The sequence below is a fragment of the Apis dorsata genome, unplaced genomic scaffold (genome assembly GCF_000469605.1).
Source record: "Apis dorsata unplaced genomic scaffold, Apis dorsata 1.3 scaffold_489, whole genome shotgun sequence".
In the NCBI taxonomy this organism is placed as follows: Eukaryota; Metazoa; Arthropoda; class Insecta; order Hymenoptera; family Apidae; genus Apis; species Apis dorsata.
In genome coordinates, this window is record NW_006263723.1 from 280,788 (window position 1) to 302,313 (window position 21,526).

The 21,526-nt window shown below is 32.2% G+C and overlaps 6 protein-coding genes across 11 annotated transcripts in view; 4 read left to right on the forward strand and 2 right to left on the reverse strand.

Annotated features, from left to right (window-relative positions):
* The first annotated feature begins 331 nt into the window (after positions 1–331).
* LOC102678308 (cGMP-dependent protein kinase, isozyme 1-like) lies at positions 332–3,413 on the forward strand. Its single transcript, XM_006620201.2, has 11 exons — positions 332–661; positions 738–880; positions 943–1,080; positions 1,166–1,335; positions 1,402–1,646; positions 1,723–2,037; positions 2,241–2,472; positions 2,541–2,647; positions 2,762–3,004; positions 3,062–3,128; positions 3,204–3,413. Exons 1-11 carry the CDS (start codon positions 501–503, stop codon positions 3,297–3,299), a joined length of 1,917 nt encoding a protein of 638 aa, XP_006620264.1. The 5' UTR covers positions 332–500; the 3' UTR covers positions 3,300–3,413.
* Positions 3,414–3,683: 270 nt separating this feature from the next.
* LOC116186175 (zinc finger protein 708-like) lies at positions 3,684–7,277 on the forward strand. The gene has a single exon (XM_031512653.1). The coding sequence runs from the start codon at positions 4,227–4,229 to the stop codon at positions 7,029–7,031; it is 2,805 nt and encodes a 934-aa protein (XP_031368513.1). The 5' UTR covers positions 3,684–4,226; the 3' UTR covers positions 7,032–7,277.
* A 505-nt stretch (positions 7,278–7,782) lies between these two features.
* The window catches only part of LOC102679876 (ribonuclease P protein subunit p25-like protein), a 15,561-nt gene continuing 1,817 nt past the window's right edge, over positions 7,783–21,526 (forward strand). The window contains exon 1 of the mRNA XM_006620214.2: positions 7,783–7,965. The gene's annotated coding sequence lies outside the window, so the exon portion shown is untranslated. The remainder of the gene's footprint in view (positions 7,966–21,526) is intronic.
* Positions 8,179–9,121, forward strand: LOC102679752 (peptidyl-prolyl cis-trans isomerase H). The gene has a single exon (XM_006620213.2). It carries the CDS (start codon positions 8,488–8,490, stop codon positions 9,040–9,042), a length of 555 nt encoding a protein of 184 aa, XP_006620276.1. The 5' UTR covers positions 8,179–8,487; the 3' UTR covers positions 9,043–9,121.
* On the reverse strand, positions 9,409–13,266 carry LOC102679553 (tyrosine decarboxylase-like). Its single transcript, XM_006620211.2, has 3 exons — positions 12,263–13,266; positions 10,513–11,969; positions 9,409–10,415 (listed from the first exon to the last, which is right to left on the reverse strand). The coding sequence occupies exons 1-3, from the start codon at positions 12,461–12,463 to the stop codon at positions 10,409–10,411; spliced, it is 1,665 nt and encodes a 554-aa protein (XP_006620274.1). The 5' UTR covers positions 12,464–13,266; the 3' UTR covers positions 9,409–10,408.
* LOC102679261 (aromatic-L-amino-acid decarboxylase) lies at positions 15,624–19,547 on the reverse strand. Of its 6 annotated transcripts, none has more exons than XM_006620209.2 (14): positions 19,225–19,547; positions 18,629–18,840; positions 18,396–18,509; positions 18,136–18,187; positions 17,974–18,044; positions 17,650–17,892; positions 17,383–17,508; positions 17,065–17,303; positions 16,818–16,992; positions 16,566–16,731; positions 16,435–16,487; positions 16,142–16,338; positions 15,988–16,080; positions 15,624–15,887 (listed from the first exon to the last, which is right to left on the reverse strand). In XM_006620209.2, exons 2-14 carry the CDS (start codon positions 18,827–18,829, stop codon positions 15,749–15,751), a joined length of 1,869 nt encoding a protein of 622 aa, XP_006620272.1. In that variant the 5' UTR covers positions 18,830–18,840; positions 19,225–19,547; the 3' UTR covers positions 15,624–15,748. The 6 variants fall into 6 exon arrangements, with proteins under 6 accessions (XP_006620272.1, XP_031368521.1, XP_031368522.1 ...); XM_031512661.1 differs by having other exon boundaries at positions 18,629–18,845; XM_031512662.1 differs by having other exon boundaries at positions 18,629–18,856.

Consider the following 21,526-nt stretch of genomic DNA (forward strand, 5'->3'; position numbering starts at 1 on the left):
ATATCTAATATTAATACCTATTAATTTTATATCTATTTTTACATCTATTCATTCGTGTTTCCCAATTTTTTAAATTTCAGTATGTACAGCTATGAATATTATCTTGAATTAATAAAAATGGAATAGTATACAATATTATCAAATGATTGAGAGATTTTAGAAGATAAATATCCTTGGAAAAAAATGTATTGATTTGATAAATCTTCGATAACATTATACTTATGAAACATATCTGTTAAGGACATTTGCTGATAGATTAAAATTGCATTCGTGAAAGATAAGATCAATCAATTTAGTCACTTTTGCTATTCTCTAAATCAGTCAATATTTTATGTATTTATTCGATCTACAAATCTTCTTTATTCTCGAAAGTTTAATATAAATATTTTCTTTAAAAATTAAAGTCTATTCCAAAAGATATTTAAATTATATCCATTACATTGAATAAACTACGTTAAAAAATTTGGTTAAACATTTGGTGAATTTAAAGAAATTTAGCAATGCATTTTCTATGCTTAGGGTGTAGTAAACGTAGTCTCATCGAACATCGTGATTCTAATATGTATTATCGACAATTGTTCTATGAAAGAAAAAATAGTGTAATTGGTGAGGTGAACGTGTCCTCCGATATACCGATCAAAGTTTTCGAGAAAGATGAAAAGTAATTTAAGAATTTTAAATTGTTCAACAATCATTTCTGATTTTGCAAATATATTCACATTTGATATAACTTTTAGAACGAAGAACCTGATCAAAAACGCGATTTTAAACAACGAATTTCTCAAAAACTTCAATGAATCGCGGATAGAAAAACTTATTTCAGTAATGTATCCAAGAAAGGTGAAAGCTAATACACGAATTATTCACGAAGGTGAAACCGGTGAGTAATTATTTTTATTAAATATCGAAATATTAATCATTACGAATTAATCAATATAATAGGATCCCACTTATACATTTCGGAAGAGGGAACATTTAAAATTTACGTGAACAATACATATTACGGAAATTTTGGCTCTGGTGTCGCTTTCGGGGAATTGGCTTTATTATACAACACAAAAAGATTCTGTTCTATCGATGGTATTGGAATAATTCGAAATTTCTTATATTAAAATCACGGAAGTATCTATTATAATTGATAAGAAGCTTTCGTTTGTTCCTTCAGCATGTACGGATGGAAAACTCTGGATGATGAATAGGCAAATATTTCAAACAATAATGTTAAAAAATAATGAGGAAACCATGGAGCATAATTTGAACATTGTTCGTCAGATTGAAATATTCAAGGATTTGTCAGACGAAGTTCTTCTAAAAATATGTGACTTGATAATGGTGGTGCGTGTAAAGTTCAAATTATGATAACTAAAATTATTAAAAAACACTGTTTTTGTGTTGCTTAAGGAATTTTATCCTGCGAATTCATACATAATTCGAGAGGGAGATCAAGGAAACAAATTTTATATTATACAAGGTGGCCATGTAAAAATTACGAAAAATAAATCAAATGATAAGGAAGAAGAACTAATGATTCTCGAAAAGGGTGACTATTTCGGTGAAAAAGCGTTATATGGCAATAGTGAATCTTGTCGACAAGCGAACGCTATTGCAATGCCTCCTGGAGTAGAGTGTTATACTATCGAGAAAGCGTAAATTATGCGATTAATTTAAGAATTTTTCGGATGACTGTTTCTCTATTTATGTAAAGTTTATGTTCGATTTTAGAGCATTTCTAGATTATCTCGGCGGAATGGAATCAATTAAAAATAAGAAATGGCATGCATATGAGAAATTGATTGTGCCAGATAATTGGAATAAGCAATTTGCGAACTTAACTTTGTCTGATTTGGAATCTGAAGGAACAATTGGAGTTGGTGGCTATGGTAGAGTAGAATTGGTCGTTGTGAAATCATCGACGCTTAAACTTAGCTTCGCTAGAAAAAAAGTGAAAAAGCATATGATCACACAAGGTGGCTTTCAGACAATGATTTATAATGAAAAAAATAATCTAAAAATATGTGATTCACCATTTATCTGCAAGTAAATTAATGATTTTAATCCCTTAAAAAATTTTTCTTCAAAATATAATATAATATAAAATAGAAAATTTAAGACTAAAAAAAGTCTAATGATTCTTTGATTTAATACAGAATTTAAAAAAGTTTACCTTCAAATTATATATTATATATTATATATTAAATTCATTATATATTAAATAGAATACAATACTAAATTCTTTGTAGATTATACAAAACTTTTAAAGATAAGAAATATCTTTACTTTTTAATGGAGGTGGGCTTAGGCGGAGATTTAAGGACAGCTTTATACAGACATGGTCCGTACAATAATTCGACGAGTCGATTTATTATCGCTTGCATCGTAGAAGGTCTTTATTATCTCCATTCACTGGGTATCATTTATAGAGATTTAAAACCTGAAAACATTGTAATCAATAGCCTAGGCTATGTTAAACTTGTATGTTCTTCTATTTTAATTTAATTTAATATTAATAAATTCATCCAATAATTCAATATTCTTTACAGACTGACTTTGGATCTACTAAAAAAATAGGTTCTTATAAAACAAAGACTTTTATAGGTACATTAGAATATTTGGCTCCAGAAATCATTCAAAGTAAACATTATAATAGGTAATTGTATTGTATTGTATTGTATAATTGTATATAATAGGTAATGTATTCTCATGGTCAATTAAATTTTTATTAAATCTGAAATAAATTCAAATAATTTTTTTAATGATAAAGAGCTGTAGATTACTGGGCACTTGGAATTGTGACATACGAAGTATTAGTAAATAAAACACCTTTTCAAGCTACAAATGATTTGGAAATATGTAACAATATTCTTTGTGGTTTTAATGATAAATATTTTCCATCTATCTTTATAAAAAGTACAGGAAAGGATTTTATTAAATCTTTATTGCAAAGTAATCCACTTAACAGACTTGGTTGTCTACGAAATGGTGTTGCCGATATTCGTAATCATAAGTATGTATTTATCAATTTGTATATATTTATTTCTACTTATTCATTTTTTAATTGCAGGTGGTTTAATTTCTTTAATTGGCAAGACTTACAAAATCAGAAAATGTCTTCTCCTATTGTACCAACAGTAAGAATTTATCAGAATTTTATGTGTTTTTAAAATATCTCGTTATCTTAACCTCATTATCTAATTCATTCATAGATAAGAAATCATCTCGACAGAAGAAATTTTGATAATTATCCTCCTGATCACAAAGAAGTACTAACCGATTTTTCCGATTGGGATTCGAATTTCTAAAAATTTTTTAATTTATCTTATTATTATATTAAATAATTAATTATAAATTACTACTCATTAGATATATATTATATATTATCGTTTACTCCTTATTTTATAACGATTATACGAATATACGAAGTATATTATTACGAATATACTTTTATATTATTAATACTTTAAATCGAAAATGTAAAGATATATATATATATATATCTTATAAAGATTTTTTTAATAACATATTTTTATGAAATATAAAAAAAGTACCTTGTATATCCGAAACATAGATTCTAAATTAACCAAATATAAACAATACAATAAATATTATGTATACATTAGATTTATCAAACAAAACTGTGTTTACATTTATAAAGTTCGATTAACAGTATAATCATCTCATAAATAGTAAATATAATATTCAAAATAAATACTTGAATTGTAAATACAGTTCATTCGGTTTCTCAAATATAAAAATTTTAACTTAGTATTGCGCAAAGAACGCCGTCAACTTCAGGTGGCGCACGATTTGCTGCTGCACTCCTGTGCAAATAACCTTGTTACACCATCGTTCGAATGGTGAATTTACAAATTTACATAATAAATAAATCAAGAGTGATAGAATATATTATTAGATATGTTACAAAAATAATTTACATACCATAAAATTATAATAAATATAATTTTACTTGTAATCAATAAATAAGATTCGACAATACGTGGTACTCAATTATAGTGCGAAAGAGAAAAACACATTATATTTTTTTAATAATAATGTATGCAAATAATCAACAATGTAATGTGAATAATTGTTTATAATGTATTTATATATGTTTATAAGTAGCGCTTGGTTATTAATGGTGACAGGACCTAACTTAACATGAGGTGAAACTAGGTCCATAAAAATTTCATTTAATATCACTTATTAATAATTTATAAAAATAATACGTAATGGAAGCTCATGAGAATGAGCAATATGTTACATTTCCCCTTTCAGGGGTTCATGATGATATGCAAGATAACATTATATCTCATGAAGAAATATGCGAACCAGTTGACGAATGTGTTCTTCAAGAAGGACTCACTGAAGTATCTGTCACAGATGTTAATTCTGGTATTACAGAAGCACAAGTTGCAGTTGAGATTTTAGCAGAACATTCTGATGAGGAAGATGAAAATCGTGTAGTATATCCTATATATATTAAACAAGAAGAGCAACAACAATATACATCTGGAGATGATGAATCAATGGCTGTGGAAGCTCTTCGGCAACTTGGAGGAATGTATCCTTGTTTTGAAGACAAGAAAATATGTTGTGCAAATTGTGGAAACCTTTTTACACAAGATGAAATGACAAAACATCATACTACTTGTTCTGCTAATAAATTATCATGTATTACTTGTGGAGAAAGATTTGAAAGAAAAATAGATTTGAACAATCACATAGTTTGTCATCAAGTAGATCGCCCACATGCTTGTAGAACTTGTGGAAACTTGTTCCGTTCAAAAAACAATTTAAGATGTCATATGTTACAAGTACATCAAGTAGAAAGACCTCACAAGTGCACTATATGTGGAGCAGATTTTCAGAGGCCTTCTAGTTTATCTAATCATATGAAAATTCATACATATGTTGCTGGCCGTGCTATTATGCAATCACAGGGTAATAATATGTCACAATCAGAAGAAACATTTAGGAAGTGGCCTGAAAATGTGACAGAATCTCAAAATAATCAAGTACCATCTTCATCTGTACAAACTATACAAAACTATGATACAGTTCAATGGTCAGTTCCATCTTATAATTTTCAAAATGATCAAACTGTTAATACAATATCTAATCCTGAAGAAAAAATAGATACTTTACATGAATTTACTGTACTGCCAAATGGAGAAGTCACACAATTTGAATATACACAACAAAATAATATAAATAATCAAGTTAATCAGCAATATAATATTTCAATAAATTCATTTAATAATTCTGATACAATGATAAAAGTTGAAACTTTATCATATAATAGTGAAAACAGAAAGAATTATATAGAAGTTGAAACAAATGGTACAAAACAACATATTTGTAGACATTGTGGAATTAGTTTCTCTCGTGCAACAGCACTAGTATCTCATGAAAAAATCCATGCATCTAAAAATTGGAATATGCCAATTGAATGTGAATATTGTGATAAACAATTTCAAGATGGTAATCATTTAGCAACTCATCAAACAACTTGTGCAAAAAAACTGATGCAAAATAATATAGAACAAGGTACACATAACACTAAATGGGGTAAACATGCATGTTCTGAATGTGGCAAAAAATTTACTACTAAACAAAAAATGTTCAGACATCAGTGGATTCATAGAAAGAAAACACATTCTTGTGAAGTATGTGGATCTCAATTTGAAAAACAAAATGAATTAGATGAACACAGATTATCAGCACATCCTGGTGATTCTCCATTTACTTGTACTGAATGTGGTAAGAGTTTTGTATCACGTCAAGGATTATGGGAACATGGTAGAACACATGCTGGGAGTCCTGCACATTTTCATTGTGATACATGTTCTAAAACATTTTCATCAAGACAAGGATATTTAATACATCATAGAACTCACACTGGGGAAAGACCATATGGTTGTAAGTTTTGTTGGAAAGCTTTTAGAGATGGTGGAACATTAAGAAAACACGAACGTATTCACACAGGAGAAAGACCTCATGTTTGTCCTTTGTGTTCAAGAGCATTTAATCAAAAAGTTGTTTTGAGAGAACATGTTCGATGGGTTCATGCAGCAGGAAAGAATGAAACTGAAGTAACTGGACCTCCTTTTTCATGTCCTATATGTGGTGCGGTAAATCAAGATCGAGATGAATTATGTGCACATATTGTTAAACATTCTGATCAAATGATAGCAGAAGCAAAAGCTAAAACAAATAATAATGCTCCAAAAGTCAAACCAGTTAAAAAAAAATCAAAAGTATCTGCAGGTACAAGTTTACAAAAAAAACAAGGATCTGGAAATTGTATAATTTCTAAATCAGAAGAAAATGAAGCACTTTTGTCTATTACAAAGATAGATAAATCAGATGAACAAATTTTAAATAAAAAACAAAATAATGCTTTTCTTGTAGTTACTACAGAAAAACGCAATGAAAATTATATTGCAATATCTGAACTTAAATCTGAAAATGTGCAATTATTAGTTGATGAAAAACAAGATGAAAATATACATATTTCACAATCTGATCATAGTCATAGAAAATCTTTAAATATAATTGCTATGGATAAGCAAAATAATACAACTCATATAGCTTCTACAGAACAAAAAAGAAGTGCACTTCATCCTGCAAGCAGTCATGATGAAATAACTGCAATGCATTTAATACAAACTTCAAAGCAAACTAATACTTTACATTTAATCTCAAAACAAAATGAATCATTGCCTGTTCTAACATTAGCAAATCCTGAGAGTCATGAAAATTTTTCCAGTCAAATTGCACAAATAAGTAATAATGACTTACCTATGAATATGGTAACTCATCATTCAACTAGACAAAATCAAGATATTAAAAATCATAATGAAGTTGGGCAAGAATCATTAATACAAGAAGGAACATCCCAAACAGCAGTAATACAAGTTGTACAATATCATCAACAAGATAGTGATGATGGAGAGGAATTAGTTTGTGGCATATGTGGAGAAGATTTTAATGATAAAAATGTGTTGATGGAACATGTAAAAATTCACATATAATAATTGTTACTTTATTATCTAAGTTTGTGATATTCTTATGCTATTAATGTGGCTATGTAGAAAATAACAAATTCAAACATTTCTTATGTTCTTAAAGAAAAGAAATGTTATATAACTATTTAAATATTGTTTCCAATAGTAGTAGTAACGCACCAATTTTCTATGTGTCTTACAAATGCACTGTATAAAAAAACAGGGAACTTCAATGATATTTATATATTTTTAATTAATTTGTTTTTGTTTCACTGAAATGCTTTTACATATTTAGGTCATACACTATATATGTGGTAAAATAATGTACATCTTTTAAAATAAAATATAGATAAAGATTTATGTAATAAGTGAAGCACATTATGATGAATTTTTTCTTAAAAATATAAAATTATAAAATTCTTTATAAAAAATAATCTTAGAATTATATAAATCTGCTTTTAATAATTATTTAATGTTGAATTCATGTATCATTTTACAATACATAAATTATAATTGGATAAAATGATATTTAAAATGTAGAATGTGAAGTGCAATAAGAAAATAAAGTACATTTTATTTTTAATTTTTCTTCTTTCTTAATTTTATATTAAAATACTTTTTATCAATTAATTTTATATATAATTAATATATTATATAATTAATTATATAATATATTATATATATATTATATAATTATATATTATTAATATATAATTAATAATTTTATATTAAAATACTTTAATATCAAATTTTTCCTTCATTTTTCATGTTTATGTTACTGCATGCTTTGTTAATATAGTTAAAGATTAAGTTTGTCACGTGTTGTTGCCGGAACGAAAACCGAGTGCGCGTTACTTTATGAAATAAACAATCGTAATTTACAATTATATTTTGTATCATTATGTAATGTGTGTGTTATGTGATATCAATAATTCTACATTAAATTTTAAAGACAAAAAAAGTAAGTATTAATGTTTAAAAAAACTAAGAAAAAAACTTTATTATATGTTAAATTTTATTTATTAAAAAATAAATAGTACTAATAGTATTATTTCTATAAAGATTTTTATTAGATATATAAGTAGTAAGTCAACTTTAAAATACATTAATAAAATTCATAATATTTTTTTAAATTTTCTTATTCGATATATAACCTATACTTCAGAATCTTTCTCCCGCGTTTATAATCGACTGAAAGAAACGTTTGGAAAATATTTATTACCAAAGTTTCGTATTTTATATATAATATAAAAGACGTGATAAAAGTATATTAATAAAAATAAATTAATTTAAACATTTTTATATGAAATTAAAATAGAATTTATTTCAAACAAAATTTTTAATTCTAAATATTAAAGTGTAAATATTTGTGAATCAAAGAGGTTATGTTGTTGTTGTATCATTTTTATAAACTTAGATATAAAGAATATTAGAATAAAATAAAAAAAAATTTTTTTAAATTTTGTAATCAAAATATACAAATATGCCCACTTGGAATCAAATTCAAGCTCAACTTCGAAATCCAAATAATCCAGTAGTGTTTTTCGATGTATCCGTGGGTACTACAGAAATCGGACGAATGATTTTTGAACTCTTCGAAGATGTTTGTCCAAAAACATCAGAAAACTTTCGGCAATTTTGCACTGGAGAATATAGAAAAGACGGTGTACCTTTGGGTTTTAAAGGTGCCATATTTCATAGAGTCATTAAGGACTTCATGATCCAGGGTGGTGATTTTGTAAATGGTGACGGTACTGGAGTTATAAGCATCTATGGTGGTGGAACCTTTCCTGATGAAAATTTTACATTAAAACATGACTCACCTGGATTATTATCCATGGCCAATAGTGGTAAAGATACTAATGGTTGTCAATTTTTCATCACATGTGCCAAGTGTAATTTCTTGGATGGTAAGCATGTTGTTTTTGGAAGAGTTATCGATGGACTTCTAGTTATGAGAAAGGTAGAGAATGTTCCCACAGGGCCAAACAATAAACCAAAAATTCCTGTGACAATATCTCAATGTGGACAAATGTAATAATTTAAATAATTGTAATTTTTTTATGTAAGTTAGATATAAAATGCTTATATAAACATTTCATAATTCTTAAAAATGAAACTATTATTTTCATCAAATACCTCTCTTTTTCCAATATTTTTTAATAAATTTTTTCAATAGATTATAATTATAGTTTAAATTAATAATCATAACTGTAATTATTTACTTCAGGGCTATTTTAATTGCCTTCAAGTATTTTATAATATCCTATTAATAGAGATTGGCTATCAACTTGCTTATTACTTAAAAGCTAAGTATCTTAATCAAAGTATCAAATCAATAATTTTAATGAACTACAGATATGATCAAAAAATTCAGATAAAATAAATATGAAATAAAATAAAATTGTTATTTTATGAATTTTCAATCTTATTATGTTAAATTTACATACCAAATAAATAATCTACTATATAATCTATATTATATTTCAATGGATAAAAATCTAAACACATCTGAAATATTAATACGACTTACAACTTGGATTACAAAACATTCAAAATAACATGTAATATGCGTGTGTATATGATCTAACATTATAATCATACCAATTAATATAATTTCAACCGTAAATATTAGGTCTTTATTTCGTATCTAATTTATAGTAATCTAAGCAAAAACTATTTTTTATATTCGTACATAATTCGTTCATGAAATAATTTGATATTATAACTATTGATAGCCTAAGAGATAATCAATGTACTTAATAATGAATCTTATTTCTACCTAATTACATATTAATTTTCTCTCTCTCTCTCTCTCTCTCTTTTTCTCTTTCTCTTTCTCTCTCTCTAATATGAATTATTACACAAGAATCAATAAATTACTTATATTATTCTCTTCTATTTATGCGGCACTTATACTATTTCTCATTTGCAAAACTAATATGGTATTTTTACGTACACATATACGAACAATTATTTTCGTCAGCATATAATTTTTTGCATTGGTTGGTTACAGAATACATATGAAAATAAATTCCAAGTTGCATTTATATTGCATAAAATCGTATGTAAAAAGACAAATTCTCAAACGATTTATCAACTCTTATTAATTTTTAAAGTCTATTATCGTTTTAAACGATAGCCAATATAAATCTATATCAGAAATATCTTCGAATATTCTTCATTAACCATTCTCAATTAATATTTATTTTATTAATATAAATTTATTTTATTGAATATTAAAAAAATTTTCCTATCGACGTAGCTCGAAAAAAAATTTATTTTTGATTTATTTTCTAAAAAGCAACGAAATATTCAGGTTGTGATTTCCAAACAGGAACGGCCGATTTTCAGAGGCATATCGCAAAAAATCATGAATCATCTGGATATCATCATCGGGATCGTCACGACCTGAAACACATTACACCGATCATCATCGTCAGCAGCTCACGGTAACGATAGCAGTTGGTCCCTCCTCTTGGGCACCGTGAGCTGAGGTGCGGTCTACCTGCTGTTGCAAAAAACGTCTTCCTCAATGGTATCGACTTGTGAATTATCATCGACGACCATAATGGGCGTAGCACCATCGTGAAGACTCGACTTCGAGATGGATCTTTTGTAAACATCCCTCGTCACGCTCCTGGTGAAACTGAATTTTCGTACCAACTTTTTATCCAAAGCAACAGGACTCTTTGGTCCTTTCGCTTTGAACTCATCTTCTGTTCCTTCATAATGAGCGAGCATCACTTCTGTCGCATGTTGCTCGATCACATACACAGCATAATCGATATCATCGTCAGTGGCATTCTCTTTCACTACGCAGAATCTTAAAATATACTTGCCCATCACTCTAGCCGGAATCATGTGAAGTCTGCCGGATGCATTGATATTTGCCAATAATTCCTGATTTATTTCATCGCTTTCCTTCAATCTGAAGCAGACCAAACCTACTCTCACATCATTGGTTATCTCAAATCGCTTATCCCTCTTCATTAGAGTCTCGAATCGTCTTGCCAGCCTAATATGATTTCTTATGTACTTTTGTAATCCTGTGATTCCATACGATCTCATCACGAACCATAATTTGAGCGCTCTGAATCGTCTACTCAAAGGTATTCCCCAATGGCGGTAATCGATAGATTCACCGGATCTAGCGTGCTGAAGATACAATGGATTGACGACAAGTGCCGACGTGAGTTTCACTCGGTCACGCACCCAAAGGCAAGAGCAATCAAAATTGACTAGCAACCACTTGTTAGGATTAGTATTGAACGAGTCCGCATGCTCGATGCCGGACATAAATGGCCTCATTTCCGGGCAAATGAACGCATTACCAGCGTAAGCACCATCCACGTGGAGCCAAACATTAGGATAGAGTTTGCACACAGGTCCGATTTCGACTAAATTATCGAACGCACAGGATCCGGTAGTGCCAAGAGTGGTCGAAACGAAGAATGGCACTAAACCACTTGCCACGTCTTCTCGAATTGCGGATTCCAGTCGCTTACCACGCAGAGAACCTTTCTCGTCCGGTTCCAAGACTCGTAGCTTCACCAAACTGATCATCGCCGCCTTTTCTACGCAGGAATGCGCCTCCGTTGAACAATAAGCGACCAATCGTGGCAGAAAGGCGGAATCTTCGGTGTTCGGGTCTTGCTCCTTCAAAGTTCGAATAGCTTGGGTTCGTGCCGCAAGCATGGTGACCAGAATACACTCGGAAGCGGATCCTTGTATCACTCCACCGCCTTTCGAACTTTTGTGCTCGGCTAGAAATTCCGGTGGAAGGTCTATCGCTTTTGCATACCAATCCAAAACAATAGTTTCCAATTCCGTGCAGGCCGGGCTCGCGGCCCAAGAGAAACCTATACACCCGATTGCGTCGGACAGCATGTCTCCGAGGATCGAGGGAAACGAATTGCCCGCCGGAAAGTAGGCGTGAAAACGTGGATGCTGCCAGTGCGTGATCTGTAAAGCATCGGCGTTCTCTCAGTATTCTCAAGTTTGATTATTCGGTATTGAATTCGTTTTAAAAAAAATTGTTGACGTTATACAGATTTTAACATTATCATAAAAGAAATAATATAGAAGAGGTAAAATGATTTTTTTGATAATGGATAAAAATATGATGTAACCATTGTCACGACCATGAGTTTTCTTTTCTTCTATTTTTTTCGTATTCGGGAATATTATTAACATCGAAAGAGGTCGGAATCAACAAAGGAGGGATCGATAATCGAGTCCACATAGTTGACACTCACCCCGGGCATTATTTTCCTGTCGACGTCCCTTATTATAGCATCCCATGATTCCCCTTTCGCTGGTGCTTCTTTGGGAAGTAAGGGCCTTAAGTAGCCTGGGTCCACGTTCGCCGTCACCCTCTTTCCTTCCAATGTGCGGAGATATTCGCAAATGTACTCGATCATCTCCTTGCCGCGTACTTGAAACTCATCGATGTTCATGATAATTGCTGACTGGAATGCAATTCGAAGGAGAGATGGACTAGTACGTGCCAATAAAACTCATGTTTGATTAAGCACGTTCTCGGTTAAAGCTTGATCGTGACATTTTTCAGCGCCATTTATCGGTATTACAGATGAAATAAACGTCATTCGCAAGCAAAGAAATACGTGGGACGAAATACCTTTTCGTTTGTTTTTTTTTTTTTATTTTTCTATTTTTATTTTTCTTTTTTATCTCTTTATTTTTCTTTACTTCTTTCTTTTTATTAAATAATACAGAGTTCTCTTTTCTTCACAATTATTCCACAACTCTAATTTGTTTTCTCATTTTTTTTCAATTATCAAGGGAAAAGTTAATCTAGTTGAATGCTCGAATACACTTTTCTATGTATTTTCTATTTGGAAATTGTTGTTCAAACTTTTTCAAAACACTTTCACATCGAAGGAAACGCGTAACAGATTTGTCCCGCGTTTAAACTGAGACTGGTAGCACCTGCCATAGCGCCGTCAGTTTTATGCGCGTCTCCTCTTCGTACATCCCTGCCTCACGCAGATAAAATTAAGGCGGAGCTTCGGTGATCGTAAAAAATAATAATTTACCTGTTTCGTTATAGATTACGACACTATAGTTTCGTATCGTACCGTTTATTACGCAAACACTTGCTCGAAAAAAAATCACACCCCCTTCGAAACTTTTCATAAACCCTTAAAATTCGTCATACTTCCGATGAACTAACTAAATTTAGTAGCATTTTTTTCCACCCCCTGTATGACGTATAATTCATTCTTTTTCTTAATCACATACACACGCATATATTATATTTATATCTTTTTGATATAAAAATGATTCTTTAAAAAAAAAAAAAACAATCAGCAATTTAAAAAACTCTTCGAAAGAAATTATTTAATCAGAAAATACAATTTCGTATATTTATATGAGAAAAAAATTTTGATATAACGTTTTTTTCATTGGAATCTTCGTTTTCGAGAAAATTTATATAGAAAGTTATTTAATAATAGAAGAAAATAAAATTACATATAATTAAATCATATTTATCTATTATTTTTATCAAAACTTTATAAATAGTAGCAGTTAATCGAAAACATTTATATAATTTTTTTTAATTTTTGTTATCGATTGTTTCTATTTAAATTTAAGTGTTTATATAGTAATAGTAATACGATTAGTAATACGAAAACTACTGTAGTCATTTAAATCACTATAATCACTATAATCTTTTAAATTTTTTGCAAATATTTTGCTTCAAAAATAACGTATTTGAATTTTTAAATCAATTTTTAGCCGAAAAGATATTATTACTAATTTTTTCTTTATTATTATACATTGTCATAATATCATACTTTAATATCTCGTTAAATAAAAAAAAAAAATCTTTCATATATCGATCGCTTCAAGAAAATTACTTTGAAAATGAAAATATCAATTCTCGTTTCGGCAAAGGATCATCGCGAGATCGATTCCGAAAATCTGAACGAAAATTCGCAAGAAGGGTGGTCGACATCAATGATGATATATCGAGGGGGTCGCTGCTTGAATAAGCCAGCATGTTGTCGATGATGCACGGGGAGTAAACTCGCCCCCTCCCCCGTTTATAAATAGACGTTTACTCTTCACCTACATTTACAATATCCCGTAGAAGCGGTGACAGGTCACCGCTCAATCTTTGTAACACACACACACATGCAGACACATGGCGAACACCATTTTCTCTTTTGCCGCCACCTTCACGCATGGTCTGCTCGCGTCCGACGTTTTCGAATTGGATTTCTCGATCGAGGGTGTCGAAACGATTGCCATCCACTACGAATTAATTAATCCAACCAACGATCTCCTTTTTTTCGCCGAGCATTGCGCATTTTCTCGTTGACTCACATAAACTCGAGATGAGTTATCGATAGGATAGGACGTCGTGTACGAAACGATTAAAAAATTATGGATAATTTCTGGCACAATCGGATCGATAAAGGATGAAATTATTTATTCGAAATTTTTCTTCTCGAAACTCTTAAAAATCAAAGTTTTTTCCTCTTTTCAAAAAAAGAAATTTTGAAGATTTGTGATATTCATTAGTCACGCTTTATTTCCCAATATTCGATCAATATTCATCTTGAAAATCTCTCTATTAATTTCCAATATTGTATGCAAGGGATGAAATTTATCAAGTGTATTTTAATTACCAATATTCTGGCAATGATCGACATTATCGATTATTTCCCCTTCTCTTCTCACGCATTTCTACTTGACGTTGTATTTTTTCTTTTTTTTTTTTTTTTTTGAGAGGGAATGGCCGATCATATATTCGATTAGAATCAATGTATTCAACGCTTCTGCTTCCAGAACGAGACATCGTCGTTTGCGCAAACGAGCTTTACCAAAACGGAATCGAAACGAAATTGAATAAATGTCATATTTAGCCGGAGGAAGAGAGAAGGAGAGAAAGGAAAAAAACGATATTCAAGCAAACTGGGCGGTCCAGGTGCATCGGCTCACCCTCAGTGACCCCAACCTTTTCGATCGAATAACGAACAGCTCTTTATGACTTTTTTTTCGATATTCCCGAGGCACGAGTTTCCGTCTCATATTTTTTATTCTAACTCCTTCCCCTATTCGGCCCAATTTACGGATTATATCTCCGTACGACAGAAAACGATTGCATTTCGAGATGATGGTGAATAATTGGGACGTTGATTATTTTATTCCTGAAATTTTTTTTTTCTTTTTTCTTTTTTTTTTTTTTTTTTTTTTTTTTTTTTTTTTTTTACTATGTCGATGTATGCACGCTTTATATATCATCATATATGTAAGTACATTTTAATAGAGTAATATGTTACACATGTAGCGTGTTCCGCATGGTGGTAACGCGTCTCTGTCGCGATCCAAAGAGAGCAGACTTATATAAACAGATCGATAAGCAAGTAAAGAAGATGTACTTATATTTATCGAGCGCTTCCTTCAGTCGAGAATGCAAATCTTGCAACTACTTGCGCACAGTTCTGAAAAAGTGACTGAAACAAAACAAAAAAAGGTGGCAATGGGATTGCAATCTAATCGGATCGTCGATCGATTTCGAGTGTGTCTTCGTCCGTTCGCTGAGCAATTTTAAGAGAATTTTTAGATGTATCGTCTATCATTTCATCATTTTTAAATTCCTTTTGTGTCGATTTTGTTGGCGGTATCCGTTCATCGTTTTAATTCTCGTTTCTATCGATACACCTTTTGGGGGAAAGTTTAGAAAAAGACAATTGGGACAAACGCGAGATATTTTACGCCCTTCCGTTTGGTGATCTTCCGCGGGACGGCGAGGCGGATGGCGATGGATCCGGGCTGCATCCGTTGCTGCTACCGCGACGACTTCCGGTACCGCTTGCTTTCAAGCGAACCATAGTGTCCAGATGACGAAATCTGAAATTATTTTCCAAACATATCGCTCTATCTCCTAATTAAGGAAATTTTTTTTTAAATATATAATCTCTTTTACCGAGAATATTTAAAAAAAAAATACCTAAGTGATAATTCACTGGTGTCAGCAGCATCTTTCGCCTGCATCAAATACGCGAGCGGCCAGGATATCCACGAACGTCTGGCATCAAACATGCTAAATCAGTGATTTTGCAAGATTTCTGTAATTCATCGATATGGATATATTCATTTCTTACGTCGTGGAATGAGGATTCGAGCCAATACCACCGATCGTCGCTTGGGTATCCAATTTGGCCCCTGTCCTGTTCGGTGTCTTCGTGAATCCCGGTTGAATGGCAGGATCAGACACCATTCGAACGAAGAACGATCTTCTTTGCTCCAAAGTGGCTTTCCTTTTCTTCTCGCGAATATCTGCCAATTCGTCCATAACATCCTACGATTCAATGAAAGAAAGATAAATGTATGAATAATATTTAAGAACATCTACATCAATTGAAATAAAATTCCAATTAAGAAATTTTCGGATTACCTTGGATTCTAATAATTCGGCCAGATAATCCGTTATAATGCTCCACGCCATGTCTATAATATAAAAATAAAATATTGAGGAATGAGAACGTGCAAAAGGTACCATTATAAATGAAGATATGATCGGCTCACCAACGTCAGAAGCAGTGGCATTCGGCGCGGCAAGCGCGAAACGAATCGTGAACCGTTGATTCACTCTTGCTGGAACCATGTGCAACTTTCCAGAATCATTGATGGTGCTCAGCAGTTTCTGATTCAGTTTGTCGGAACCTTTTGCACGGAAACAGACCAATCCTAGCTGAAACGATTTAATACAATTCAAAAACTTACCAACTTGAGAGTCTCCGAATCCCTCACCTTATCTGTATCTGATTACACACTCACCACAACTTCGTTACAAAGTTCGAATCTCGTATCCTTCCTAACCAAAGCCTCGAATCTTTTAGCTAGTTGCACGTGATTTCGAATGTAGGCCTGTAAACCGGATATCCCGTAACTTCTCATCACGAACCACAGTTTCAAGGATCGAAATCGTCGGCTAAGGGGTATGCTCCAATGTCTAGTAGAAACGAGCTATATGAATTCATTTCCTTTGATTTGGAATTAAACATTGATGAAATCTCGATAATACCTGTAATCGATAGCTGTATCCGCGTGAGTGTGTTGAAGATAAAGAGGATCGACGACCAGCGCGCTGGTCAATTTGAATCTATCCCGGACCCATAGACAGGAACAATCGAAGTTCGTCAATAGGAATTTATTCGTATTGGTGTTGAAAGAATCCGCGTATTCGATACCAGCCATCAGGTACTTCAATTCCGGACAGATGAAAGAATTGCCCGCGTAAGCTGCATCGACGTGCAACCATACCTGAAAAAGAACGATAACAGAAGAATTTTGAAATCGAGGATATTCGAGGATATCGTTCGAAAATTGTCCGTCAGCTTACCCCTGGATATTTTTTACAAACTGGACCGATTTCTTTGAGATTGTCAAAGGAGCAACAAGCAGTCGTGCCTAAAGTGGTGGAAACGAAGAAGGGGATATATCCTTCGGCTGTGTCAGCTTCGATTGCCTTGATAGAAAAGATTGGTCGATGATCGAATATAAAATTGTTTTAATCGAAGTAAAATAAGATATCGTACGTAAAACGAATCAAGAAAAAATATTTTTAACGAAATGAAATAATATTGAAGAAAGAAAAAAAAAGTTATACCTGACGCAAAGTTTCACCACGTAAAACACTTTTATCGTCAGGTTCTAAAATTCTCAGTTTCACGAAACAAATCATTGCATCCTTTTCGACGGAGCTGTGACTTTCACGACTGCAATAAGCCATCAATTTTCCAAGAAGGGCAGTTTCGTCCAAGTGTGCATGTGCAGTTGATTCTTTCAACCTTGCAATTGCTTGCGCCCTCGCTGCTAGCATACATACTAAAATACACTCTGAGGCTGATCCCTAAGATTAGATTTATCGTGATTAAATTTATAGAAGGTATTTATATTGAATAAAATTTTTAATCAGAAATAGAAATATTACTTGTATCACGCCACCTCCTTTGCTACCAGGACTGAAATAAAGGAAATCCGTCGGTAGACCAATAGCTTTCCCTGAAATTTATTTAGATAAACTCGTTGATAGCTCGTCCTCTGATATTTAATATATATTGAAACGACATTTAATGAGTTGATATTGAATTACCGAACCAATCGCAGACTATCGTCTCGAGCTCGGTGCAGGCTGGACTGGCAGCCTAGAACAAATAAGATATCGAAAAATTATGAGATGATTGAACAAACATTTGATCAATCTGTCAAATCTGTAACGTCGTGTTTTTATTCTAATCTTCACAAGAAAATCAAATTTGTATGTGTGTGTGTGTATGTGTGTATTTTGGTGAAAATATCTTCTGAATATCTTTTGAAAATTAATATTTTTTTTAAAAAAAAAAAGAAGTTTACCCATGAAAATCCAATACAACCTATTGCATCCGATAACATATCACCAAGAATCGATGGAAAGGAATTTCCGGCTGGGAAATACGCGTGAAATCTTGGATGTTGCCAATGGGTAATCTGTAAATATTTTTTTTTCTTTTTTTTATGCAATTTATTACACTTTTCTTCTTTTTCTTGATTATTTAATAGAATTAAAAAAGAAAGATGTAGGAAGATAATTTTTCCTTTTCACTTACACCAGGCATGATTTTCGATTCGACATCCCTCATAATGTTCTCCCAAGGCTCAGGTTGTTGCGGTGCTTCCGGTGGTAGGAGGGGTCTCAAATATCCGGGACCAACGTCCGGTGTTACTCTCCGATTGTGAATATTGCTCATGAACTCGCAGATGTATTCCACCATCTCCTTACCACGTATACGAAACTCTTGAATATCCATGACGATCCGTTCTATTCTCGAAAAAACCTTAAACGCGATGATTTATTTTTCACAATTATCACAAGTCTCTTCTACTTTCTATCTCCCTCGATACCTTTCTCAATTAATCTTAATAACGTCAAATCACAATAATTTCTATATTCTATTAATATTTTTTTTCCGTTCGTATACTATACTCGTCGTCGAACAAAAATAATTAATTCATCGACAAAATCGGAAAGTTAATAAATCCATGATTTGTTTTTCCCCCGCACAGGCACTGTAGCTTTGTTAGAAATTTGCAAACTTAAAAATTAGCTCAATTACCGTAGGAAAAGTTCGTCTAAATTTCACTTTTTCTCACAATAAAAACGAGATGACTTTGACGAAATTTCGTGGTATCCCACGCGCCCTACCTGTTGCTACAACTATGGAAGAAATCGAAGAGTCCAACCGGTGCACGTTGAATGAGCCACGACCGAACAATCCCGAGTTTCGCTTACCACCTCGGATATATCGAGGATCCAGAGAGCGAGGATTCTTCGACTCCTGCGCAAACGCGCGTCTTTCCGTAAAATCTTCTTCGCGGATCCTCGAAAAAAAACGAACAGGAGAGATAGATGGATCTATATAAAATTCGAGACACAATTTCCGGAACAAAAAAACGATCGAAATAGACACGTCACGAAATTGCTTCGTCCAAGTTGTAGATCTTTGTTGTTTGTTTTTCCAGTCGATTTCAACGATGATAATTGTATGATTTTCTTTTTGAATATTTTTTTAAATTTTTTTATCAATGGTGATTTCAATGACCGTTTATGTAACATTTGTTGCTGTTAAATTAGGTATTTTAGATTCGAAGAAAATACTTGTAATTGAAGTAAGATAAAAAGAAATCAATGTCTAAAAACGGATATCCTCGGATATGATGATAAATTTTCCAGAAATTGATGTTGTAATAATGATGCTTCATAATTTATTATCGTATCTATAATTTTCGAATGAATAGTTTATGTAATATGTATATTATCTATGTGAAAAAGATAGACTTTCTTGGTAAAACGAGTTCTAAGGTATAGACACGTTGTTGAAGAATACATCATTTGCAAGTTGGTCGAATTCGTAAAAGGTCAAACAATAAGAAAAGGGTGAAATGATGATAAACTTGATTCCAGGTCGATCGAATTGGAAATATTCATAAAATAGTTGGGGAAAACGGATGGAACAGAATTCTGTATGTCAGAAGGAGGAAAATTTCTCGAAACGTGGTTCGCTCCGTTCATTCGCGGTGAAAACGTCGAGCGTCTTTGCCATAGAAGGGTTGGCCACTCGAATAAATTGGAAGCCAGGCTTCTAGCACGTGATGGTTTATTACGATGGAAAAAGAGCGCGTAGGCATCGTTAAAAAGATGTCAGACGCAGAATATCGTCTCTCTAGAAATCGAGCTCCGATGGTGCACCAAAAGTGGTCCGAACTCCTTGACCTTTCCCTCGCCAAGTTTTTTGCAATATTCTCACGACACATTAAGAATCTCAATGATGAATTCGGATCGAAATTAAATTCTTTTCTTGATCAAACAAAACGAATCCGAAACAATATATATATTCCGGCAAGAAACAACATTCGAAACTGATCCACCAACATTGTAAATCGAACAATAGATGAACAATCGTTCTACATTTCTTTCTTTTACATTGCGTGACACGAACATGAAATCGTAATTTAACGACTCAAATGCGACATCCGTGACTATCTGTCTGCGACTACCGACTTGAACGAACAGTATAATAGGTAATACTAGTTTTATAACCGATATAGAGCAAATAACAATTTCTGACGTAGAGAATACAGAACTAGAGATACTTTCAAGGAATCCAGTTAAATGTTTAATCAAAATCGATTAAGGCGAAGTATTACTATTTACTTAACAAACTTCATACTTAATTCATATTTATAATTCATAATAATTCATAATAATAATTCAACAAATTCATACCGGTTCATACATATGAATAATTTTTATATAGGATGAACTAGATACGCGTAAATGAAGGGGATCATAGGAATGTTCGTACGAAAATGCGAAACGAATTGATTAGTAGCCAGTGATGGAACCAACGATTTCGCTTGAAATAGGCAAAACGACGACCTTTTAGGGATAAAAACGTTCATAATGCTGGAATGCAGGGGGGAGAGAGTGACAGGGGTGCTTAATAATGCAATATGGCGTCGGGGCGTCGCGGCGCTATGCCGGCTATGCCGCATACCACCACCATATACGCCTACGCCTGCGACCCCCTTACACCCCCCGAGTACGAACAACCAAGAGAAGGGGGGGATAGGGATGGTACCGTGCAATCGAATGCTGATTGGAAAATATTGATGGGACTTTCCATACGGGGATCATCCCTTAGACCGCTGCTTTTTCCAAGTTTGCTTCGGAATTCCAGAAATTATATTCTCTTATAATCGAACGCGAACTTTCGATGAACGCCCCATTTTTATATCCGAAGAAAAATTGATATTAATCTGGTCGATTAGTTTTGTTATAGGATGAGAAAAATTGTTAATTATGAATATGAATGTGCGATCTGTTGCAAATTAAGTTACGTAATAAATATTACTCTTTGACGAATAATTTTGACATCTTAAAATTATAAAATATTGAAATGTTTTTTTTACTCATATTATATTGTATAGTATTTTTTTTTTTTTTT